Raw genomic sequence first — 23,260 nt, forward strand, 5'->3', positions numbered from 1 at the left:
GGCTTTGTGAGCACTGAGTGTGATTGGGTTTTGGAGCCCAGTGTGTATTTTTACTTGCCCGCCGGGTGCAAACTAGGATTAAAGACTATGGCCCACCAGCTTTTGGCTCCGCTGTTTCTTTACCGACTGTCCGAATCCAATGCGAACCTGCATGGGCCGGGCTGCTGTGATAGTGGCCCTTGCCCTGCCTGTTGGCTTTACACTCCTAACCACCACACAAACTGCCTGAAAGGAGAGAAGAGGGAAGTGTGCCTCAAACTGAGTCCATGTTGCCTCTCCAGAGACCAGAGAGACCTTGCTCTACACCCCAGAAAGCCAGCAGCAGAGCCGGGGCAAGAAATCAGGTCTGCTGACTCTCTGCTTTCCAGCTGGCCTGGAACACCTTGATCACTAGACTATCCGAATGAAACACTGGTCTGGCTGAGTGGAGGTGAGAACACTAGGGTGGGAGGGGTAGACAACCTGCCTGGTCTTGCCTCTGACTCCTGCTTCCTACACTCACTCTTCAGGATCAAGAGCATTTGGCCCCATGTCTGTGGTGAGCCCAGGGGCTCATTCATGATGTGGGAAGAGCCTGGCCTTCAGGCAGGAAGGCACAGAGCAAGACTAGGCCATCTCATGGTAAGGACTTGCCATGCTGGCAGGTAGAGAGGCAAGGCTCAGATGACAGGCTGTTGCTTGTGTTTGCTTCTGATTCTTATCTTATCTTGATTGTTTCCACCCAAGCCTCTCTCTCCTCATCTCTGGTCTTCTCTTAAGCCCATATTGTTTGAACCTCCCAGTGCAAAATTCTGTTGATTTTGACAGAGGACAATCTGACTTTGGGTGATGGGTATGCAACATAATTGAACAACAAGATAACCTGGACATGTTATCTTTGAATATATGTATCCTGATTTATTGATGTCGCCCCATTAAAAATATAAATAAATAAAATAAAAATTGTTGATTTTCTGAGATTAAAATAAATTATTTATTTATTTTAGAGAGAGGAAGGGAGAGAGAAACTGATTTGTTGTTCCACTTATTTATGCATTCATTGGTTGATCCTTATAACAGCCCTGACTGGGGATTGAACCTGCAACCTTGGTGTATCAACAAAATGCCCTAACTAGCTGAGCTTCCCAACCAACTAAGCTACCCAACCAACTGAGTTATCTGGCCAGGGCTCTCAGCAATTTCTTTTCTCCAAATCCACAACCTACAAAGTCTTTCCTTCATCTTTGCTGAATTCTACTCAAGCCACCCTATGTGTCTCTTCCTTTTCCTATACTATTTTCTTTACTTTGTTTTACTTAAGTGTTAGCATAGGCTGATATGATTTGATAAAGTTATTGAATGACTTTGAGGCTACTGCCTTTCAAAGAACTGTGAGTGTTAGGTTCGAGGAGGTGTGCTGTGGCTGCCAGAGTCTAACTCTTGAAGGAGCAGGAACAGGGAAGTGCTGATAGGGTCCCTGTGAGGCTGAGAACAAAGAGATCAGCAAAAAGCTGGGAAAACATCCTGCATTCTATTGGTTAGAGACCCTTATCAGAAGTTTGTTTGAAATTCTCCACTAAGCTAAAACTCTTCCCCTGTTGCTATGTTGCGTGCGACCCCCCTAGCGAATAGCGAACTGTCACATCTGCTTCTGTATAATGCTTACTCACTTAGGATATATAAGGACCTAGTTGTAAGCTCCAGGCATGACTCTCGGTTGTAGCCCCCTGTGGGTACGGTGTCTCCGAACACCTTGAGAGTTTGTCTCTGTGCAGGTTAAACTTGGCCATTAAAGTAAGATCTAACCCTTGAAAGTCTCCGACGTTTATTCTCACGCGTGGTGGATGCAACATTTGGTGCACTGGCCGGGAAACTTCCCCCGGTTCGGAGACCGGATAGGCAGCTCGGGCTGAGTAAGTATTTACTGAGGATCTGCTTTTGGTTCGGTATTTGGGCTCCGGAGCAAATAACCCTGAGGTAGTAGGTGGGACGCTACTGGTAACCTACCCAGGACTTTCAGAGGTGGGACGCCGCTCTCTGAAATTTGGTTTCGCTAACATTAGAAGTGACCGGTCACGTTAGGGTCCTTATTGGCTTGTGCTGCGCTGCGTTAGTTTTTTTTTTATTTACATGTCATTCTCGTATGTATAAAAGTTAGATTGTCTCATCTGCTCCTTGCTAGTCTGTATTGTTTGTTTTTCCCTTTTTATTCTTCCCTGATTTTCTTAGGATGGGCCAGCAGGAATCTATACCCGGTTCTCCACTTGATTGCCTATTGAAGAACTTTTCTGATTTCCAGAGGCAGGCCCAGGAATACGGGGACCCACCGCCAGACCCTGAATTTCTCCGGACCTTAAGTCAGCTAGAGTGGCCCACCTTTAATGTAGGATGGACCACAGAGGGTACCTTTGACCTTCCGACTTTATTTGCTGTTCGAGCCACCGTCTAGGGTTCCCCACCTGGACCAATATCTGTACATAGACGTCTGGGTAGATATAGCTACTGAACGGCCCGGATACGTTAGGAAGTATTTGAAGGGAAACCAGTGGTGAGGCAGATGGGCAGTTTGCCTCCCTGCAGGGAAGAAGAAGGTCAAAGAAAAGGAAAAGGGGGAAGCCCATGCCCCGAAACAGCCTCGTAGCCAGCCCAGGCTTTACCCAGTCTTGCCCGAACCACCGGAGGACCACCTAGACCTGGTGAATGCGCCTCCACCTTACCCGCATCAAGAGGAACCAGATTCCTCGAGTCAGGATGCGGGCGGGCTCCCGAGCCCACCCCACACCCGGGGAGGGGTATTCTATGGGGAAGAAGTCTTGCCTTTGACGGGAGGCGCCATCTTGCCTCCGGCAGGAGGTGCTGCCATCTTGCCTCCGGCGGGTGACGGCGCCATCTTGCTTTTGGTGGGAGGTGCCTTCTTGCGTTCGGCAGTAGGTGCCATTTTGCCTTTGGTGGGAGGCGCCGCTGGCACCAAATGCGCCACCACGGGCACCTCCCCGCCTTGTTTATGTGCCCTTCTCCACCAGTGACTTATATAATTGGAAACATCAGAATCCCCCGTTCTCTGAGAAGCCCCAAGGGCTGATCTCCCCCCTCAAAACCATATTCAGAACTCATCAGCCCACCTGGGATGACTGTCAACAGATCCTGCAAACTCTCTTCACTTCTGAAGAGAGAGACAAGATAATGCGGGAGGCTGCAAAGGCGGTCATGGGGGAGGAGGGAGAGACTACAGCCGGGAGAAGGGAAATAGAAGACATACTCCCTTCTCAGCCCCCAGCCTGGGACCTTAATACTGCCGGGGGAAGGGACGCGCTCCTCCAGTATCGCCAGGCTCTGCTGAGGGGGCTCAAGGCAGCTGTGAGAAAACCTACCAACTTCAGTAAGGTTAGTGAAGTCATCCAGGGAAGAGAGGAGTCCCCAGCAGCCTTCCTAGAAAGACTCATGGAGGCTTATAGAGTATATACCCCTCTAGATCCTGAGGCAGAAGAGAACAGGAGACTAGTAAATATAGCCTTTGTGACTCAGGCCGCTCCAGATATTAGGAAAAAGCTTCAGAAGATAGAAGGATTTGAAGGAGAAAATAGAAGCAAGCTATTAGAGATAGCCTAGAAGGTGTACGTCAATAGGGATGATCCGGAGGTTGGCAGGGTGAAAGAAGTTGCCAAAATCCTGATTGCTGCCTAGAAACTTCCTCCCAAGGCGAAAGGGGGACAGCAAAAGGGCCAGGGACGGCGAATAGCCAAGGATCAATGTGCCTATTGTAAGGAGAAAGGGCACTGGAAAAGAGAGTGTCCAAGGTTGAAACAGCAGTTCTACTTGGCAGGTGAGAGATAACAGCTTCCTAAGGAGCATGACTCACTGACACTTCACCCACTTGGCTCAGAGGGGAAGAGGGAACAGTGTCTGCTTTTTTCCTCTAGGGAAATTCTCACCAACATCCTAGTAGGTAAGATTTATATTAGCTTGACTGTTATTTATAAGGAAACTGAGACTCAGAAACTTAGCTAATAAGTAGCAGATTAAGTATTTCACCTCCTGGATGTCTCACTCACAAGCTTGTGCTTGTTGCTTGGACACAGCCCTGTGACCCTCTTGTAAATGCTGATGAATATGTATGGAACAAAAAAGGGAAGATGCAGAGAGGAAAGAGATGAGCTTGTGACCACAAACCGGAGTCGCAATAGTTCCTAGACAGGGACTGGCACTTCTCCTCCTCCAGGAGAGGATTTATAAATTTGATAAAAACTGAGATGCATGGGCCCTGGCCGGGTTACTCAGTGGATAAAGCGGTGTCTCGGTCACCAGGGCACATGAAAAGCAGTCAATGAGTGCACAACTAAATGGAACAACTAAGTGGAATGGTGTGTTCATACTTCTCTCTTCCTTCTTCCCCTCACTTTCTCTCAAATCAATGGAAACCAGAGGAACCCCCTCCCCAAAACTTGGAATAATGTCTAGTGCATAGTAAGAATTAAATAGAGGTTAATTATTATAGTTAATAAATGAGCTATTACATTTTGTCCATATCATGTATTATTTGTTGAAATTATCTTGTTTTTTAAAAAAAGTTCCATGAGGCAGGGGCTCTGTACCGACTTCCCCCAAGTCCTAGAACGGAGCCTGGCACATGGCTGAAATTCATGGCTCCTCTCTACACTCCATCACTGCAAGTACTCCTTCAGGATCACCCATGCCCACCATGCTACCAAGTCTGAGACCAACAGTCTCCACTCAGCACTTTGGGTGAATTCTTCAAAACCAAATTAGAGGCCCTGGCCGGTTGGCTCAGCGGTAGAGCGTCGGCCTGGCGTGCGGGGGACCCGGGTTCGATTCCTGGCCAGGGCACATAGGAGAAGCGCCCATTTGCTTCTCCACCCCCACCCCCTCCTTCCTCTCTGTCTCTCTCTTCCCCTCCTGCAGCTAAGGCTCCATTGGAGCAAAGATGGCCCGGGCGCTGGGGATGGCTCCTTGGCCTCTGCCCCAGGCGCTAGAGTGGCTCTGGTCGTGGCAGAGCGACGCCCCAGAGGGGCAGAGCATTGCCCCCTGGTGGGCAGAGCGTTGCCCCTGGTGGGCGTGCCGGGTGAATCCCGGTTGGGCGCATGTGGGAGTCTGTCTGACTGTCTCTCCCCGTTTCCAGCTTCAGAAAAGTACCAAAAAAAAAAAAAAACAACCAAATTAGAGGTCTGGCTCAGCGGTAGAGCGTCAGCCTGGCGTGCAGGAGTCCCGGGTTCGATTCCCAGCCAGGGCACACAGGAGAAGCGCCCATCTGCTTCTCCACCCCTCCCCCTCTCCTTCCTCTCTGTCTCTCTCTTCCCCTTCCACAGCCGAGGCTCCATTGGAGCAAAGATGGCCCGGGCGCTGGGGATGGCTCTGTGGCCTCTGCCTCAGGCGCTAGAATGGCTCTGGATGCAACAGAGCGACGCCCCGGATGGGCAGAACATCGCCCCCCTGGTGGGCATGCCGGGTGGATCCCAGTCTGGCACATGCAGGAGTCTGTCTGACTGCCTCCCCGTTTCCAGCTTCGGAAAAATGAAAAAAAAAAACAAAAAGCAAAAAAACAAAAAAAAACAAATTAGATCTCACTCTCCTGCTTAACCCACTTCAATGGATAACCCTGCTATTAGAATAAAATTGAAACTCCTTTCCCTGATTTACATATCCTTTATGATCTGGCCTTTCGACCTCATTATGACGGTCTCTCTGCTCTGCTGCAACTGGCTCTGTCCTGCTGAGCTCTTTCAGCCTCAAAGCCCTTGCACTTGTTCTTTCTGCCTGGAACACTGCTCTCCAAGCTGCTTACACAGCTGGCTCCTACTCGGTACAGTATAGTAGTTAGAAACACAGGTTTTGAAATCAGTGGCTCTAACACGACCTGTATGAGGCAAGTTACTTAAAATGTGTGCATCAGTTTCCTCACCTTAAGAAAGGGATAAAAGTGTGTGCCTCATCAGGTTGCCAAAGTATGTCAGTTAATATAAAGTGCTTCAATCCATGCCTGATACCCAGCAAGCACCACACCGATCATCTTTCAGCTTGAATACTCTGAGACCATGCTCTTTATCAAAGCACCCAGTACTCCTCACAATCTGTAAATATTTTATTTTTTACTATTTGTGCTCCATGAAGACTGTAAATTTGTCTTATTTACTATTGCATCCAGCACAATGCCTGATGCTCGATCATTATATGTTGAGTGGCTAGAAAACCAGTTATTTTTCTTGCCACCTTCAAGAAAAGTCAGGTACTGTGCCAAGCCAGAAAAGCGAAGAGCTGGGATTTGTACCAGGGTTCCAACCACCTCGCTCAGCTGAATGATGAATAGTTAACTAAGGTATTGCATTGGTATTATTCTCTTCATCCAGACCACATTCATCTGTCGGGTCTCCTAAGGTTGCACCTCCTGTTGGAAGCTTCTTCCGCACACGCCTGCCTTTGCTAGTTGGAGCTCCAACAGCACTATATGCATTTCTTAGCTCAATCCTGCTTTTATGCTTCTGCACTGTTTCTTCCACATCATCTTAGCTAATGATGCCCTGCCCTGAACATATCAGCTCTTCCTCATTTTTCTTGAGCTCCTTTGCCCACTGTTGGGCCCACAGAATACACTCAGCAAATTTGGAGAGTGACCACTGCAAATGCTCTTTCATGAAGCCGCCCTGGGTAGCAAAGCATTCTGAACACTTTCACGAACGAGATGATGACTCTACAGAAGAGGAAGTTCTCTTACCTGATCTGTTGTGGCTGCTGGTGGCAAAGCTGATGAGAGTGAGAGCATCCGCAGGGAGGCCTCCAACTGCTGGGTAGGCAAAAAGAAGTTGGGCACCACAATGGGCTCTGGGCTATAATGCTGGTTAAGGGACACATACACCTAGAAACCCTCCCACTTGTCAGACCAGCATCCTCCCTAATATGTACATCTGACCATCTCACACTCTTGCTTGCCAGTTAAGATTTACTGAACACTATTTTGTACCAGGCACTGTACTAGGTAGTTCCTCTATTAATTGATTTTAATTTTTACAATCCCAAGAGAAGTTGTATTTTCTCTATTTTAAGGACAAGGAAACTGAGGGTTAACTGCTTGCAGGATAGTCCAAAGTATTTTAGCTAGGCATAAAAGGCCTTGAAGATCCAGCCCTACCTCACTGCTCACCACAAACTAACTCCTGGGCTCTAGCCGCAGTGAAGTGCTGCCCACAGGCCAGGCTCTTCCACCTGACTATGCCCCTGCACACACAGTTCACTTTCTCATTTGTCTACAGAATACCTATTCATCTTTGAGTACCTATTCACCTATTCATCTGGCTCTAATGTCTCTTTCTCGGACACCTCCAAGCAGAGTTATGGCAGCTTCTTCCTCTTGCTCTCCAACATTTAATCCATGTCTCGTCATAGCATTTGCCTTTTTTAAAAAAAATTAAATATTTGGCATATCACTGTAACTCTGAGCCTCAGTTTTCTTACATGCAAAATACAATGACAATACCTACTTTAAAGACTTGATGTGATTGAATAAAAAATGTATGGAAAGAGCCTGGCACACAGTAAATGCTCAATCGGGGTAATACTCTTCTTTCCCCCATTTGCACCTTCCACTTCTACTTCCAACTGAGATTAAAGGTCTCATTCCTTAGCGCAAGAGTCTTGCCTTCAGGTGTAAAATACTGTACTAATAGGTTAATCAGGCTAGGATAGGCTAATCAGTGCACTGCCAACACCTAAACCCAGTTCAATACACTATGCTTCAGAGAGCTGGTGTTAATGGGACAATCAGAGCACACTGTCAGTGCAGGTGAGTCTTCTAAAGGGTCTTCCCGTGCCCCTCAGAGCATCCCACGAGGGTGGCAGCCACTGCTCATGCTCACACAAGGCTAGTCTAAGCACCAGCGTCCAAAGAGACTACACATGGCTTTAGAAGCTACTGGTGGGAAGCACCAAAGGATACAGAAGGAGGCTCTGCTTTGTGGAAACCCCTGATCCAGATGTTGCCTGCTTCTGCCTGATGTCAGAGCAGTTGGCAGGTGGCCCCTTACGATTTTCCCTTTTGTTCTGGGAGACTAGGTGTAGAGGGAAATTCTCAAAGCTATCAGCAGAGTCACTTAGCTCACTGGAGGCAGCTTCATTCTCAGCCTGGGCATTTGGTTTGGGCTCCTGGTCCTGATCTGCTTGTGGTGAGCAAGTGTTGTTCTGTTGGGCTCCTGAGAGTGTCACACATGAGATGAACTGAGGATCTGCTGAGGCAGGCTCTCTAACCCTGGCCTTAGAGTTCTCACCCTCACAAGGAACAAGACTTTGGCTAGCAGAACCCTGCATAGGCAGGTGGGGGTTGACAGCCCTTTCTGGGCTGGACAGAAAGCTACTTCTAACCTTGAGTTCCTTTCTAAGGCAAGTCTCTAGAGAAGGACAAGAGGGGCCTACCCTCTGCACCTTATCAGACTGAAGGTTTGTGATCTCACTTGTGTCTGACACAAAACTGGACCATGGGCTAGTTTTGTCTGTTATGGTGGTGATCTCATTGAGTGTCCTGGGCTCAATGATGTCTTCTTCATAGTCCTCATCACTGTACACTGGGCCTCCCTCAGTGTCCTCATTGCTCTGCATCCTTGTAATGGGTACCGTGTGTCCAAGGGACTCATGGAGCATTCCTCTTCCATTTGAAAACTCTTTACGAGTAGGGGGCAGAGGGGAGTCTGTGCCCTCATCTGGAGCTCTTGCCAATGACAGGGCTGGAGTTGTGCTTTGTTCTTGCATGGCTTCTGTGTTCTGAGCATCTGGAAGAGTGGTAACTTCTCTGCTTCTACTCCTGGCTTGGTGAGAACTCAAAGATGCTTGAGTGTTCCTGGTGATAGTCTGCAGATCTGAAGAGCAACAGATATCATTCAAACTACAAGGTAGAGCCACACACCGCTCACCTTTCTCACACTAACTTCTAGTTTCATAAGTATTCTTCTGCCTGGCCAGGCAGTGGTGCAGTGGATAGAGCATTGGTCTAGGATGCTGAGTACCCAGGTTTGAAACCCCGAGGTTGCTGGATTGAGTTGGGATCAGACATGATCCCATGGTCACTGGCTTGAGCAAGGAGTCACCAGCTTGGCTGGAGCTCCCGGTCAAGGCACATATGAGAAAGCAATCAATGGACAAGTAAGGTGCTGCAACTATGAGATGATGCTTCTCACCTGTCTTCCTTCCTGTCTGTCCATCTGTTCCTCTTTCTCTCCCTCTATAAAGAAGAAGTATTCTTTATTTTTCTTTATTTTTATTTTTTAGTGAGAGGAGAGGAGACAGAGACAGACTCCCACATGCGCCCCAACTGGGATTCACCCAGAAAGCCCACTAGGGGGCGATGCTCTGCCCATCTGGGGCTGTTGCAACCAGAGACATTTTAGCACCTGAGGCGGAGGCCACACACAGAGCCATCCTCAGTGCCCGGGCCAACTTGATCTAATCGAGCCATGGCTGCAGGAGGGGAGGGGAGGAGGGTGAGAGAGAGAGAGAAGTGAGAATGGGAGGGGTGGAGAAGCAGATGGGCACTTCTGTGTCCCCTGACTGGGAACTGAACTCGGGACTTCCACATGTCAGGCCGACGCTCTACCACTGAGCCAACTGGCCAGGGCCAGGAAGTATTCTTACAATCAGACTTTGAATAAAAGTTAAAGATAGTTAATCCGCCCAAGAGTCAGTGAAACTATATTCAAAGCAGTATAATTTCTAGCACTTTATTCTAATATCAGAAGACCAAAATCTAATCTATTTATAGTTATGGTTACATCTGTAGAAACGCTTTCAGATACTATCTGCTCCTGCTCAGGAATTCTTGGGAGCTGGGAATCCTGGTGGGCATGTTCATGCTTCCATTTACTTCAGTAATTACCTATATTAAAAACCAAAATAAGAATCCACTTATTTACCTATTTGATGACAACTATTTAAACTACCTATTTTACTTGAAAAATAAAAGCAAGAAAATATCACCCAAATGGGAACAGGCAGGAGAGGTTTACAGAGAAAATGGAGGCAGCATGGTGTGCTAGAAAGAGCAGAGGCTTTGGAGCTGGTTCTTGTGCGTCAGGAAACTATTCTGTCTGAGCCTGTTTATCGTTATTATTAACACGACCCTTTTTGCAAGGTTTTGGTATAAATAATACACAAGATAAATGGGCACATGTTGTATGGCACATATATCGACACAAGAAATGGAAGCTACCAGTCACCACCTGAAATTATTTTGGAGACGAAATGGTAGGGAATAAATGAATAAACAGGTGTAGTAAATGTTGTATGTTTATATGATTCTTTTTTCTTTTTTTTTTCTTCTAAAATTGGAAACGGGGAGAGACAGTCAGACAGACTCCCGCATGTGCCTGACCAGGATCCACCTGGCATGCCCACCAGGGGGGCGACGCTCTGCCCACCAGGGGGCAATGCTCTGCCCCTCCGGGGCGTCGCTCTGTTGTGACCAGAGCCACTCTAGCACCTGGGGCAGAGGCCAAGGAGCCATCCCCAGCGCCCGGACCATCTTTGTTCCAATGGAGCCTCGCTGCGGGAGGGGAAGAGAGAGACAGAGAGGAAGGAGAGGGGGAGGGGTGGAGAAGCAGATGGGCGCTTCTCCTGTGTGCCCTGGCCGGGAATTGAACCCGGAACTTCTGCACGCCAGGCGGACGCTCTACCACTGAGCAAACCGGCCAGGGCCTTATATGATTATTTGAGAGGAGAAAAGAGTTGGGAGACAAATTTGACTCCTAGAGATAGGTATCACATCTCCCTCATAGCACCTACGGGAGGACTCAGACCACAGAAGGTGCTGGCTAGGTTTAGTACAATGACTATTTTCAGGTCTCAAAGGGGAGTGAATAGATGTATGAAAATGGAACAACCCTACCTGCAAACAGAACAGGAACCAGGAAGCACAATTAGTTGATCCTGGTTCTTTGGCCTGAACTTCCCCTCTGTCTTAGAGCATTCTTCCTGCTTTTCATAACCAGCCCATCCTTCTAGGCCCCACTCTACTGAATTTTCTTCAGGAAGTCCTCCCAGACATACTAGCTGGATGGAACAGCTACATAGCTTTGTTTTTACATGGAAGCATAAGAACATACTATTGTGTATTTGTCTGTCTATATATTTCTCTTCTCAGATTATGAACTTCTCAAAAGCAGAGACCATATATGTCTGATTCATGTTGTAATTGCAGGGCCCAGCAAAGGACCTGGCATATAAATGTGGCATAAATGATACACCATTCAGTAACTCCCCCTCATATCTACTTGTCTAAAGACTTCTTTTTAAAAAAAAAATATTTCTGCCTGACCAGGCGGTGGCATAGTGGATAGAGCACTGGACTGGGACGCAGAGGACCCAGGTTCAAGACCCCAAGGTTGCGAGTTTGAGCATGGGCTCATCTGGTTTGAGCAAAGCTCACCAGCTTGAGCCCAAGGTCACTGGCTTGAGCAAGGGGTCACTTGGTCTGCTGTAGTCCCCAGTCAAGGCACATATGAGAAAGCAAGCAATCAATGAACTAAGGTGCCGCAACAAAGAATTGATGCTTCTCATCTCTCTCCTTTCCTGTCTGTCTGCCCCTATCGGTCCCTCTCTCTGTCACACACACACAAAAAAATGTTCCCATTGATTTAATGGAGGGCAGAGAGGGAGAGAGGGGAAAGGAAGGGATTGAGAGAGAGAAAGAGGTAGAGAGAGGGAAGGAGAAGGAAGGAGAGAGAGAGAGGAAGAATGAGAAAGGGAGGGAGAAGGAGGAAAAAGAGGAAGGGAGGGAGGGAGAAAGAGAGAGAAAAGGAGAGGGAAGGAGGGAGGGGGGGGAGAGACAGACAGACAGACAGACACAAATATTAACTTGTTGTTTCACTTAGTTGTGTACTCACTGATTGCTTCTTGTACACGATCTGGCTGGGGATCAAACCTACGGGTTGACAGTTTATCCACTGCGCCATCCAGCCAGGGCCTCTAATAGCAGCTTCAAGTGCAGGGGTTAGGAACCTTTCTGGCTGAGAGAGCCATGAACGCCACATATTTTAAAATGTAATTCCGTGAGAGCCATACAACGACCCATGTATGTCATGCATTATCCAATAAAAATTTGGTGTTGTTCCGGAGGACAGCTGTGATTGGCTCCAGCCAGCCGCAACCATGAACATGAGCAGTAGGAAATGAATGGATTGTTAACACATGAGAAGGTTTTGTATTTTTTTTTTTTTTTTTTTTTTTACAGAGTCAGAGAGAGGGATAGACAGGAACGGAGAGAGATGAGAAGCATCAATCATCAGTTTTTTGTTGCGACATCTTAGTTGTTCATTGATTGCTTTCTCATATGTGCCTTGACCATGGGGCTACAGCAGACTGAGTAACCCCTTGCTCAAGCCAGAGACCTTGGGTCCAAGCTGGTGAGCTCTGCTCAAACCAAATGAGCCCCGTGCTCAAGCTGGCTGGCGACCTCGGGGTCTCGAACCTGGGTCCTCCACATCCCAGTCTGACGCTCTATCCACTGCGCCACCGCCTGGTCAGGCTGTTTTGTATTTTCAATGTTATTATTTTTTAAATTAAAGATTTGTCTGTGAGCCAGATGCAGCCATCAAAAGAGCCACATCTGGCTTGCGAGCCATAGGTTCCCGACCCCTGTTTAAGTGTATTGAGATACGATAGAGGCAAGGGAGTGTATTTATTTAAACTGGTCTCCCTGATCCAATCATTTTCTCCTTTAAAATTCATCCTCTCCTTGTGAAATCAGTTCTCACAGTCATCCCCTTGCTTAGAACTCCCCATTTTCATCCAGGAATAAGATTAAACTCTTAAGCTTGCCTTCAAGGCGCTTCAGCTTCAATCTTTCACTTCTTTTCTCTTCTTTTAAAATATCCCTTTAAAGGGATTGCTTATTTGCTCTCATCTCTACCACAAACAAGCCTCCCTCTTTTGCTCTTAGCGTTCTTTCTGGGAGGTAGTTTCTTTAGTTGACTTAATAATGCATGCTTGATGAAGCAGAGACAGTGCCACCACTGTGTCTTTCTGGAACTAGCAACATGACAATGCCTGGCATGGCTGGTGCTCAATCAATAGCTGACTATTACTTCCAAGCAAGTAGAAGCCAAATATAGAGTACATCTCTAGGCCCTGCTACCAACAGGTTAGACACCTGGGAAAGAACGTAGGATAAGAAGATTAGTACCTAATATAAAGGGGGCTTTTTTCCCTTTAAACAAAGAAAATGGAACTTATCCATCCCTGTGTACAATTCACACATTTTCCTTGAGCAAAAATGACACCAAGTGAGAGTTGAATTCAGGTGCTGATCTAAAGATTTCTTAATAATCCCCAAAGCATACCTGATATAAGTTTACAGGACTTAAACTTGGATTCTGATTCAGTTGAACCCAGCAATCTATATTTTCAAAATAAGTACCCCAAGGTGATACTTATCTCAAGCACGTTTGAAAATATTGTTTTAGAGTGATTTCTATCTGGGTTGCACAGTGGAATTACCGGGGAGTTAAGAAAAATACTGATGCCTGGGTCTCACTCTCAGAGAACCTGATTCAACTGTCCTACAGTGCAGCCTAGGCACCTAGAGTTTTAAAAGCCCCTCAGTAATTCTAATATGCAGCCAAAGTGAGAATCACCACTTTAAGGGTTTTTTCAAAGGATGGACAATGATTACCAACATCCAAAAGCATCTTGGGTGTCTGATAAAAATGCAGACTTCTGGGTTCTGAGAATTAGGATTATAAATATATCTGTATTTGACTTTTTCTGAAAACAGAGTGGCACAAGTTCAAGAACTTCTCCTGAAGAAATCTAGTCCAACCTCCTTTTTTTTCTCTGTAGGGGAAACCTCAAGAGGGAAAAGGTATGTATGCTCAGGTTCAAACAGTCCGTGCTAGAAACCCACCAAGGACCTGCCGGGGCCTCCTGCCTCTCAGTCCAATGCTCTTTCACTGCACATGTTCTTGTGCCATGCTACTATGCCTCTCCTTTCAAAAGGAAGACGATAAATTAAATAAGATGATGAAAGCTGTTGGTCTCTGTTGGTCATAGGAGTTAGTCTGAGGATAGACATTCAACCACTGTTGGGACAGGCACCCAAGTGACCAGAATTCCTCAACAAGAGGGGCCCTGAGCCATACCTGTGATTAAGGAGCTGACTTGCAACACCAGGTTACTGGATTTCTCCAGGATGCCCTGGCTCTCAGGGTCTAGGCTGCTGGCTCCTGGCCCACGACGGTCCCCATGGCTCTCTTGGCACTGCAAGATGGTCTGAGACTGAGGACTAAGGGGAAGTAAAGGCTTCGTGAGCTTCTGGCTAAAGTATCGCTGAATATGATCTAACTCATTCAGATTCTTCCTGTAGAAAAAGAAGGGGTGAAGATGACAGAAGGTCATTCACTGGGACTATAAGCATTTTTTATGTTTCCCTGACATTCTACTGCTCGAGCTAGGACCCGAATACCTCTCACTTGGTTTATTAATACTAACGTTCTCTTTCCAATCCACCAATTCTCCCTTCATGTCTCTGGCTATAGTCCCATTACCAGGGACAACCTTCTCCCTTTCTCTCTGGCTCATGCAATTCCTCTTCTGATGTTCAGAAAAAAATCTCTCCTCCTTGTAGAGAACCACTCTTATTTTTTATTTTTTTATCTTAAAAAAATTTTTTTTGCCAACCTGCAGTGGTGCAGTGGATAAAGTGGCGACTGGAATGCTGAGGTTGCTGGTTTGAAACCCTGAACTTGTCTGGTCAAGGCACATATGGGAGTTGATGCTTCCTGCTCCTCCCCCCTTTCTTTTTTTTTTTTTTTTTTTTTTTTTTTTTTTCATTTTTCTGAAGCTGGAAACGGGGAGAGACAGTCAGACAGACTCCCGCATGCGCCCGACCGGGATCCACCCGGCACGCCCACCATGGGGCGACGCTCTGCCCACCAGGGGGCGATGCTCTGCCCATCCTGGGCGTCGCCATATTGCGACCAGAGCCACTCTAGCACCTGGGGCAGAGGCCACAGAGCCATCCCCAGCGCCCGGGCCATCTTTGCTCCCATGGAGCCTTGGCTGCGGGAGGGGAAGAGAGAGACAGAGAGGAAAGTGCGGCGGAGGGGTGGAGAAGCAAATGGGCGCTTCTCCTGTGTGCCCTGGCCGGGAATCGAACCCGGGTCCTCCGCACGCTAGGCCGACGCTCTACCGCTGAGCCAACCGGCCAGGGCCCCTCCCCCCTTTCTTTCTCTCTCTCCTAACCTCTGTCTCTCTCCTTTCTCTCTAAAAATGAATAAATAAAATCTAAAAATAATAATAATAATTTTTTTTTAATTTATTCATTTTAGAGAGGAGAGAGAGAGAAGGGGGGAGGAGCAGGAAGCATCAACTCCCATATGTGCCTTGACCAGGCAAGCCCAGGGTTTTGAACCGGCAACCTCAGCATTCCAGGTTGATGCTTTATCCACTGCGCCACCACAGGTCTAGAGAACCACTCTTAATCATCATTCCATCCCTCATGCCCTCTATCTCTGACAGGTAAGGCCTTACTCTGGGCTAACACTGACCCTTGCTATCTCATAGCCATTCCTGATCCTTCAAGCTAGTAAGCCTTCCTTGACTGTCTAACTTGGTGTAAGGCCATAGTTCTTTCACACTCTTCAATCACGTTGCTTATTTGTTTCACATCTATTTCCCCTGAAGAACTATGAGCTCTGTGTTGATTCCTTTATATTTATTACACCCAGCATAGTGCTTGGCACAAACTAAATCAATGTTAAATGGACAAATAGACATGAATAAATTATTTTAAAATATCTTCTGTTCAAAAACCTTTAATTGGGCAGCATTCATTTTTTTTGAAGTGAACATGTCCTCAAGATTTTACTGTCACATAATAAAACAAAATATGAACCTTAGAACTGGATCACTTGGCCCTTTCTCTTCTTTTCTCCGTCCAGTCAAAATATGCTGCATACCTTAACAGCCAGTGTGCTCTTAGATCTGCAGTTGGGCTCAATGCATTCAATCCTAAGCACAATCTTCTTTGTAGTTTTAGCCTTTTTACGAAAAATTAGCTTACGCTGCCTATAAAAGCCATTCTGTTTCCTGTTGTAACGCCACTTTCCCTGTGCGTACAGAGAACCCTTGCCCTCTGTACTGCTACTTTCTGGGGTTGATGCTTGCCACATTTCTTAGAGAAAGTCCAGCAGGTTTTAGGAATGTTCACCATGTTTGGACAGCACTATCTGTACGGAAAGACAGGCCACATTCATTCTTACCATTCTCCAATGAGAAATCACACCAACCACTACCACCTTCATTTGCAGAGGATTTTGTTTTGTTTTCAAATATGAAATCAGTAATTACTGTTTTACAAATAAGGAATGTGAAGATCAGAGAATTTAAGTGATTTGTCCAAGGTGAGTAGTATGTAGCTACTCAGAATTTGGAACTCCAAGTCCTGTGCTTTTTCCATGATAAGAGATGGGCCCTGTCCCAACTGGGTTCAGTCCTGCCTCACAGCTCTGAATGCTGGAACTCGAGTTCAAGCTACCCCTGCTCTGTCCTATTCCTTTCAAATTTTAAGATGCTTGTATTTCTCCTTTTCAAAGTCCATCACCCCAAATCACTGGGCTACCTCCCCCTTACACTCCTTCACTCTTGGCATCTCCATGGACCTGTTGTCTTAGATTTCCCTTTAGTTTTCTCATTATATGTTAACTGAGTTCCCCTATCTAGGCCATAAGCATCTGGTAATAGAAGATACTATCTCAAACTTCTCTGTTTCTCTAGTATACTCAATGTGCCTGACACAATTGGCACAAAATAGACACTTAATACCTGTGAAGTAAACCAAAGTCTTTCTATCCTTTTGTTAGGAATAGTCTGCATGGCTTAGAGTTAAATCCAAAGTAAATGAGGACAAATCTGATCCTCATTCTGTCAGTAGAAGCCAAGACTCTACCAAATCCCAGTGGATTAACTTAGATGTCTACATCTGGGTACAATGCCACATGGATAAATACCAATAGCAGGAACATGCAAACAAATATAAACATGGTGAAGCTTTAGAAAATATGCAAACCCAACTAGCCTTACCAGGGCTTCTGGGTATAGAACCTACCATCAAGCAGCAATTTTCTCATTTGTGAAAAAGGTTTATTTAAATTGTCTTGCAGGCCTTATAGGATTGCTGTGACTCAAAGGAATCACTGTGAACCCAAAGAAGTTATGAAAAATTGGTATTATCTTGATTCCCTCCATTTGGTAGAGAATTCATCTATAACAGTGGTTCTCAAAGGTTCGCATCAGCATCACCTTAGAACTTGTCAGAAATGCAAATTCACAGACTCTATTGAATCAGGAATTATATGGGTGGGTCCCAGCAATCAGTTTTAACAAGTTCTTTCTTTTTTATTTTTTAGGTTTTATTATTTATTCATTTTAGAGAGAGGGGACAGAGAGAGAAGGGGGGTAGGAGCAGAAAGCATCAACTCCCATATGTGCCTTGACCAGGGAGGGAAGTCCAGGGTTTCGAACCAGCAACCTCAGCGTGGCAAGTCGACGCTTTACCCACTGCATCGCCGCAAGTCAGGCGACTAGTCCTTTCACCTGGCTTGTGGTGGTGCAGTGGATAAAGTGTTGACCTGGAATGCTGAGGTTGCCGGTTTGAAACCCTGGGCTTGCCCGTAGAGGAACATATGAGAAGCAACTACTATGAGTTGATGCTTCCCGCTCCCCCCCTTCTCTCCTCTAAAATCAATAAATAAGATCTTTAAAAAACAAACAAACAAAACAACCAAGTCCTCTCATGCAATTCTGATACACAACTAAATTTTGAGAAGCATTACTCTAGGGTAGTGGTTTTAGCTTGGGAATTTTGACCCCAAGATGACATGTGGTCATGTGTGGAGACATTTTTGGTTTTTACAACTGGGGAAGGATGCTACTGGTATCTGGTGGACAGAGTCCAGGGCTGCTACTAAATATCATAGGACATGCATCCACAGCAAAATATCTGGGCTAAATGTTAATAGCGCTGAAGTTGAGAGAAACTGCTCTAGGGTGAAAGAGAGTTTCTTTTTCTCTTTTCTCAGAGGGACTCACCTGAGAGAAGTCAGAATGGAAGTATGGGAGGACAAGGATGATGTGGTCAGTTTATCATCACTTGGCAAGACTGCCTCTCCCTGCTGCAGGGATTCATGAAATCGGCGGATGTTCTGCATGTGCTCTTCATGCCGTGATGCCTGGCTTCTTGTGGCACTGCTTCTGTCAGAAATAAATGGGAGCAACATAAACTTCCAACCACTGAGAAGACTCCTAGTGTGACAATAAATAAATCACCTTCCTGAAATGGTACTGCAAATCCATCCCACTACCACTGTTCTGGCTTCATCAACTCTGGCTTGGATTACATCAATCTCCTAAATAACCCCTTCAGTATTACTCATTCCCCTTGAATACATTTTCCACATTATTGCCTGAGTGATTTTTTAAAAACACAGATCTGAAATAACGAGAACAACATTTATGGAGTCTTTATTACATGCCAAACAATGTTCTAAGCATTCAACATGTACTAACCTATTTAATCACCATCATTCCTTTCTAGTTTTGGGTTCTTCTTTTATTTATAGAACAAATTTCAAATTCCTAAGCAGGGTATTCAAGAACTTATCCCAGCATAATCTTCTTTTTAAATAACAGATTCATTGAGATATAATCCACTATACAATTCGTCCATTTAAAGTATATTCTGAGTGGTGTAACCATCATCACCATCAATTTAGAACATTTTCATCACCTCAAAAAGAAACCCCATTAACTATCAGCAACCATTCCACATTTCCTCCTATCTTCCCAACCCCCACCTAAACCTCCCAGCCCTATGAAACTGCTAATCTACTTTCTGTCTCCATAGATTTGACTAATTTGGATATTTCATATAAATGGACTCATCTAGTATATGGTCTTCTGTAACTGACTTCTTCCCTTCAGCATGTTATTATAAATTTTCACCCAGGTCGGAGCATGTATCAGTACTTCATTACTTCTCATGGCTGAACAACTTTCTATTCTATATATTTTATATAAAATGAATTTTATATAAATGAAATAATATAAAATATACTTTTTAAAAAAATCTAGCTTCTCCTTGCATAATTATTTTGATTCATTTTATTGGATACCAACACTGCCTTTTTAAAAAAATTCTGTGAAAAGAGGAAAGGCAGAAGACTCTTGCATGTGCCCCAACCGGGATCCACTGGCAAGCCCACGATGGGGAGATGCTCTGCCCATCTGGGGCACTGCTCCATTGCTCCTCAACTGAGTTCTTCCTATCGCCTGAGGTGGAGGCCATGGAGCCAACCTCAGCGCTCGGGGCCAACTTGCTCCAATGGAGTCATGGCTGCAGGAGGGGGAGGGAGAGAGAAAGAGAGAGAGAGAGAGAGAGAGAGAGAGAGAGAGAGAAGGAAAAGGGGGAGAGGTGGAGAAGCAGAGGGGGCCTCTCCTGTGTGCCCTGACATGGAATCGAACCTGAAACATCCACACGCTGGGCCAGTGATCTACCACTGAGCCAATCGGCCAGGGCCTGCCTTTCTTTTAAGTGGTATCCCATCATAAAATATACCACAATTTGGCTAGCCTTGCATGGTTAACTGAACTAGAGTATGTCCTTTTGATATAGTCTTTGAAGTGGGAACATAAATATTTTTATGTGCAAACCACTAAATTTGTAGCCACTTATCTCTATTTCTATTCTTGTACCAGTACCCTGATCCTATGCATCTGTCTTATGGATTGGCTATGGTCAAAGTAACACCCATAAAATAACATAGAAGATTTGACTTAGGGTGGTGAACACATAATACAATATACAGATGATATATTATAGAACTGTACATTTGAAACCTATGTAATTTTATTAATCAATGTCACCCCAATAAATTTAATAAAAATACCCCCCCCTGAAATTATCTAAACCTGAGATCTAAGATTTGACAGACACATGGGCTCCCTATATGCAGAGCACATATGGTGAGTAGGTAGGAAGCTACACAACACTGAAATGGGCCTTTGAGTGGCTAAACAGTATTATAGAGTGTCTTTCTTGGAATAAAGGGTCTACTCAGTAATTGCTGCTGTTGGAGTGGCTGCTATATGGGAAGATCCCTTGCCTTTTCTCTGAGGTAGAGAGAAAGACATAGGAAAGACTGGTGGAAGCACAAGGATGTCAAATGGCAGCAGGGTCTGGAAGGGAATAGAGTAGAAAGAAGCAATCTTATTCTTTTTTGTGTGTGTGTGACAGAGACAAAGAGAGACAGAGAAAGGGAGATAGGGACAGATAAGAAGAGAGATGAAAAGCATCAATTCTTCATTGTGGCACCTTAGTTGTTCACTGATTGCTTTCTCATATGTGCCTTGACTGGTGGGCTACAGCAGAGCTAGTGACCCCTTGCTCAAGCCAGAGACCTTGGGCTCAAGCTGGTGAGGCTTGCTCAAACCAGATGAGCCTGTGCTCAAGCCAGCGACCTCAGGGTTTCAAACCCGGGTCCTCCTCATCCTAGTCCAATGCTTTATCCACTGCGCCTCTGCCTGGTCAGGTAGCAATCTTATTCTTAGACCGTGCCCTTTGACAGGATAGAATATGCTCTAGCCTGATATTCACCCATGGTTGGCTTGGGTGAAAAGGATAGGCCAGTTGCTTTTTATAAAATAACCTGGCACATCAATTTGGGAGGGGAAAAATTAAGATATCTTTCTCACACAGCTGATTACTGATTTTACAGATGAAGATCAAAGATCTCTTGAGGAAAGAGAAAAATATCCCTTGCCTGAAGCTATCCTTTGGTAGTAGTAAAAGTTCTACATCCTATATTATAAAAACTTTGTTTTCATAGTATCTAGTGGTTCCCAGGTATTATGACAGAAGGTTAACAAAGCTCTTTCCCTGTCTCTAGTATCTTCCGCTAATAAAGGAAACAGAAATGACAAGCTAGTTCACACACTTCTACTCTTTGAGTTCATATCTTTCTATCATCAAGAAATCACTAGCCTGATCAGGCAGTGGATAGAACACTGACCTGAAATGCTGAAGACCCAGGTTTGAAACCCCGAGGTCTCCAGCTTGAGTGCAGGCTCACCAGCTTGAGTGCGGGGTTGCCAGCTTGAGCGTGGGGATCACATATATGACCCCAAGGTCGCTGGCTTGAGCCCAATGTTGCTGGCTTGAGCAAAGGGTCACTGGCTCAGCTGGAGACTCCCAGTCAAGGCATGTATGAGAAGCAATCAATGAACAACTCAAGTGCTGAACTATGAGTTGATGCTTTTCATGTCTCTCCCTTCCTGTCTGTCTCTCTCACTTAAAAAAAAAAAAGCCCTGGCTGGTTGAGTCAGCGCACACATGAGAGGTGGCTATCTGCTCCTCTTTTCCACACACTCCTCCTTCCCCTCCTGCAGCCAGTGGCTCAAATGGTTTGAGTATCAGCCCCAGGAGCTGAGGATAGCTCGGCCAGTCCAAACATCAGCCTCAGGCGCTGAGGATAGCTCAGTTGATTCGAGCATCAGCCCCAGATGGGGGCTGTTGGATGGATCCCAGTAGAGGTGCATGTGGGAGTCTTTCTTTCTTTCTTTTTTTTTTTTTTTGGAGTCTTTCTTAAAAAGACTCACTTAAAAAACAAAGAGAAAAAAAAAAGAATGAAATTACCTCCCAGGAGAGGAGAAATCAAGCTCTTTTGATGAGGTGTGAACAAGTTGTTCTGGAGTCTGTCTTGCAGTGCCGCTGGGGAAGGCAGCATACACATCAGAGACGGGGAAGGAAAAGGGGCCGTATACCGGGTTCTATATAGAAGCAAAGGAAAAACAGTATACTTATCACCACAAATCCTTTAGAAACAAAGTAGTAGAAATGAATTTGTATTTTTTATTATGTGTATAAATATAATTTCCTAAGTTTTTTATGCATTGAGCACTGTACTAAACAATTTACATGCATTTTCTCATTTAAACTTCATAATAATCTTATAAAATAGGTACTATTATGCCCATTTTATAGACTACATTATCAGATTTCTTTTTAGTTGATTTATATGTATTTATAATCTTGTTCCTCCAGCTGGACTGTGAACTCCTGGCTACATATCATCTTATATTTATATGTGAGGATAACCTGGTTGTAATATTTATCTGATGGCAACCAGGGTTGATGTGTGAAGACACATCAACCTTACTATATAGAGACTTACTATATAAAGACCTTACTATATAGAGACTATTCAACTCTGTCATTTTCTCTTGCATTCATTATTTGCTGATGCCCACTCTGCCAGGGCCAGGCATGTATAATAGAGAGATGAATAAACCATACTCTGCCTTGACAGAGCTTCCCTATCTGGGACAGTTGAGAAAGCTCTCCTTTCTTTATATTTAATTCCCTGAAAGAGTTGTCGATGCTTAGTATCATAAATTCCCGTCATCCCAGTCTCTCACTTTTAATTTTTTAATGATAGACCAATAATTTTAATGTAAGAGTTTTAATGAAGTTTGACCAATATGATTTCAGATTCCACACTGCAGCTCTCATTTAAAAACTGAGATATGCCTGACCTGTGGTGGCGCAGTGGATAAAGTGTCAACCTGGAAACGCTGAGGTTGCTGGTTCAAAACCCTAGGCTTGCCTGGTCAAGGCACATATGGGAGTTGATGCTTTCAGCTCCTCCCCCCCCTTCTCTCTCTCTCTCTCTCTCTCCTCTCTATAATGAATAAAATCTTAAAAAAACCCAGATATAATTAATGTATTATAAAGTTCACCCTTTGAAAGTGTTTAATTCAGTGGTTTTTAGTATATTCAGAATTGTGCATTCATCATCACTATGTAATTATAGAACCTTTTCTTTTAGAGAGAGAGGAAGGGAGAGAGATGAGAAGTATCAACTTATAGCTGAGGCACTTTAGTTGTTCACTGATTGCTTCTCATACATGCCTTGACTGAAGGGCTCACTGAGCTAGTGATCCCTTGCTCAAGCCAGTGACCCTGGGCTCAAGCCAGCAACCTTGGGCTTCAAGGCATTGATCTTTGGGCTCAAGCCAGTAACCATGGCATCATTTCGATGATCCCATGCTCAAGCTGGTGACCCTGTGCTCAAGCTGGATGAGCCTGCTCACACACTGGATGAGCCTGCACTCAAGCCAGAGACCTTGGGGTTTCGAACCTGGGATCTCAGCATCCCAGGTTGATGCTCTATCCACTACGCAACCACCAGTCAGGCTACAGAATATTTTTATTCCCTCTAAAAGGTCAAATATCTTA

At 45.3% G+C, this 23,260-nt stretch overlaps 1 protein-coding gene, 1 long non-coding RNA gene and 1 pseudogene across 6 annotated transcripts in view; 1 reads left to right on the plus strand and 2 right to left on the minus strand.

The window, feature by feature from the left end:
- Positions 1-23,260, minus strand: part of C2CD3 (C2 domain containing 3 centriole elongation regulator) — a 161,347-nt gene that overhangs the window by 11,135 nt on the left and 126,952 nt on the right. For 4 of the 5 annotated variants that reach the window (XM_066368089.1, XM_066368080.1, XM_066368074.1 and 1 more), the window contains 5 exons: positions 21,659-21,792; positions 18,058-18,219; positions 14,109-14,326; positions 7,925-8,837; positions 6,707-6,818 (listed from right to left, as the gene is read on the minus strand). In XM_066368089.1, coding sequence (XP_066224186.1) covers positions 6,707-6,818; positions 7,925-8,837; positions 14,109-14,326; positions 18,058-18,219; positions 21,659-21,792 — 1,539 coding nt within the window. Of the gene's footprint in view, positions 1-6,706; positions 6,819-7,924; positions 8,838-9,716; positions 9,851-14,108; positions 14,327-18,057; positions 18,220-21,658; positions 21,793-23,260 lie in introns of those variants that run through there. The other variant, XM_066368106.1, reaches the window with a different exon arrangement.
- LOC136394797 (uncharacterized) lies at positions 248-18,147 on the plus strand. Its single transcript, XR_010749235.1, has 3 exons — positions 248-430; positions 510-621; positions 18,048-18,147. It is a non-coding gene; the product is annotated as an uncharacterized lncRNA (long non-coding RNA).
- Positions 15,864-16,180, minus strand: LOC136394788 (large ribosomal subunit protein eL42-like; annotated as a pseudogene).

The sequence above is a fragment of the Saccopteryx leptura genome, chromosome 1, assembly GCF_036850995.1.
Source record: "Saccopteryx leptura isolate mSacLep1 chromosome 1, mSacLep1_pri_phased_curated, whole genome shotgun sequence".
Classification (NCBI taxonomy): Eukaryota; Metazoa; Chordata; class Mammalia; order Chiroptera; family Emballonuridae; genus Saccopteryx; species Saccopteryx leptura.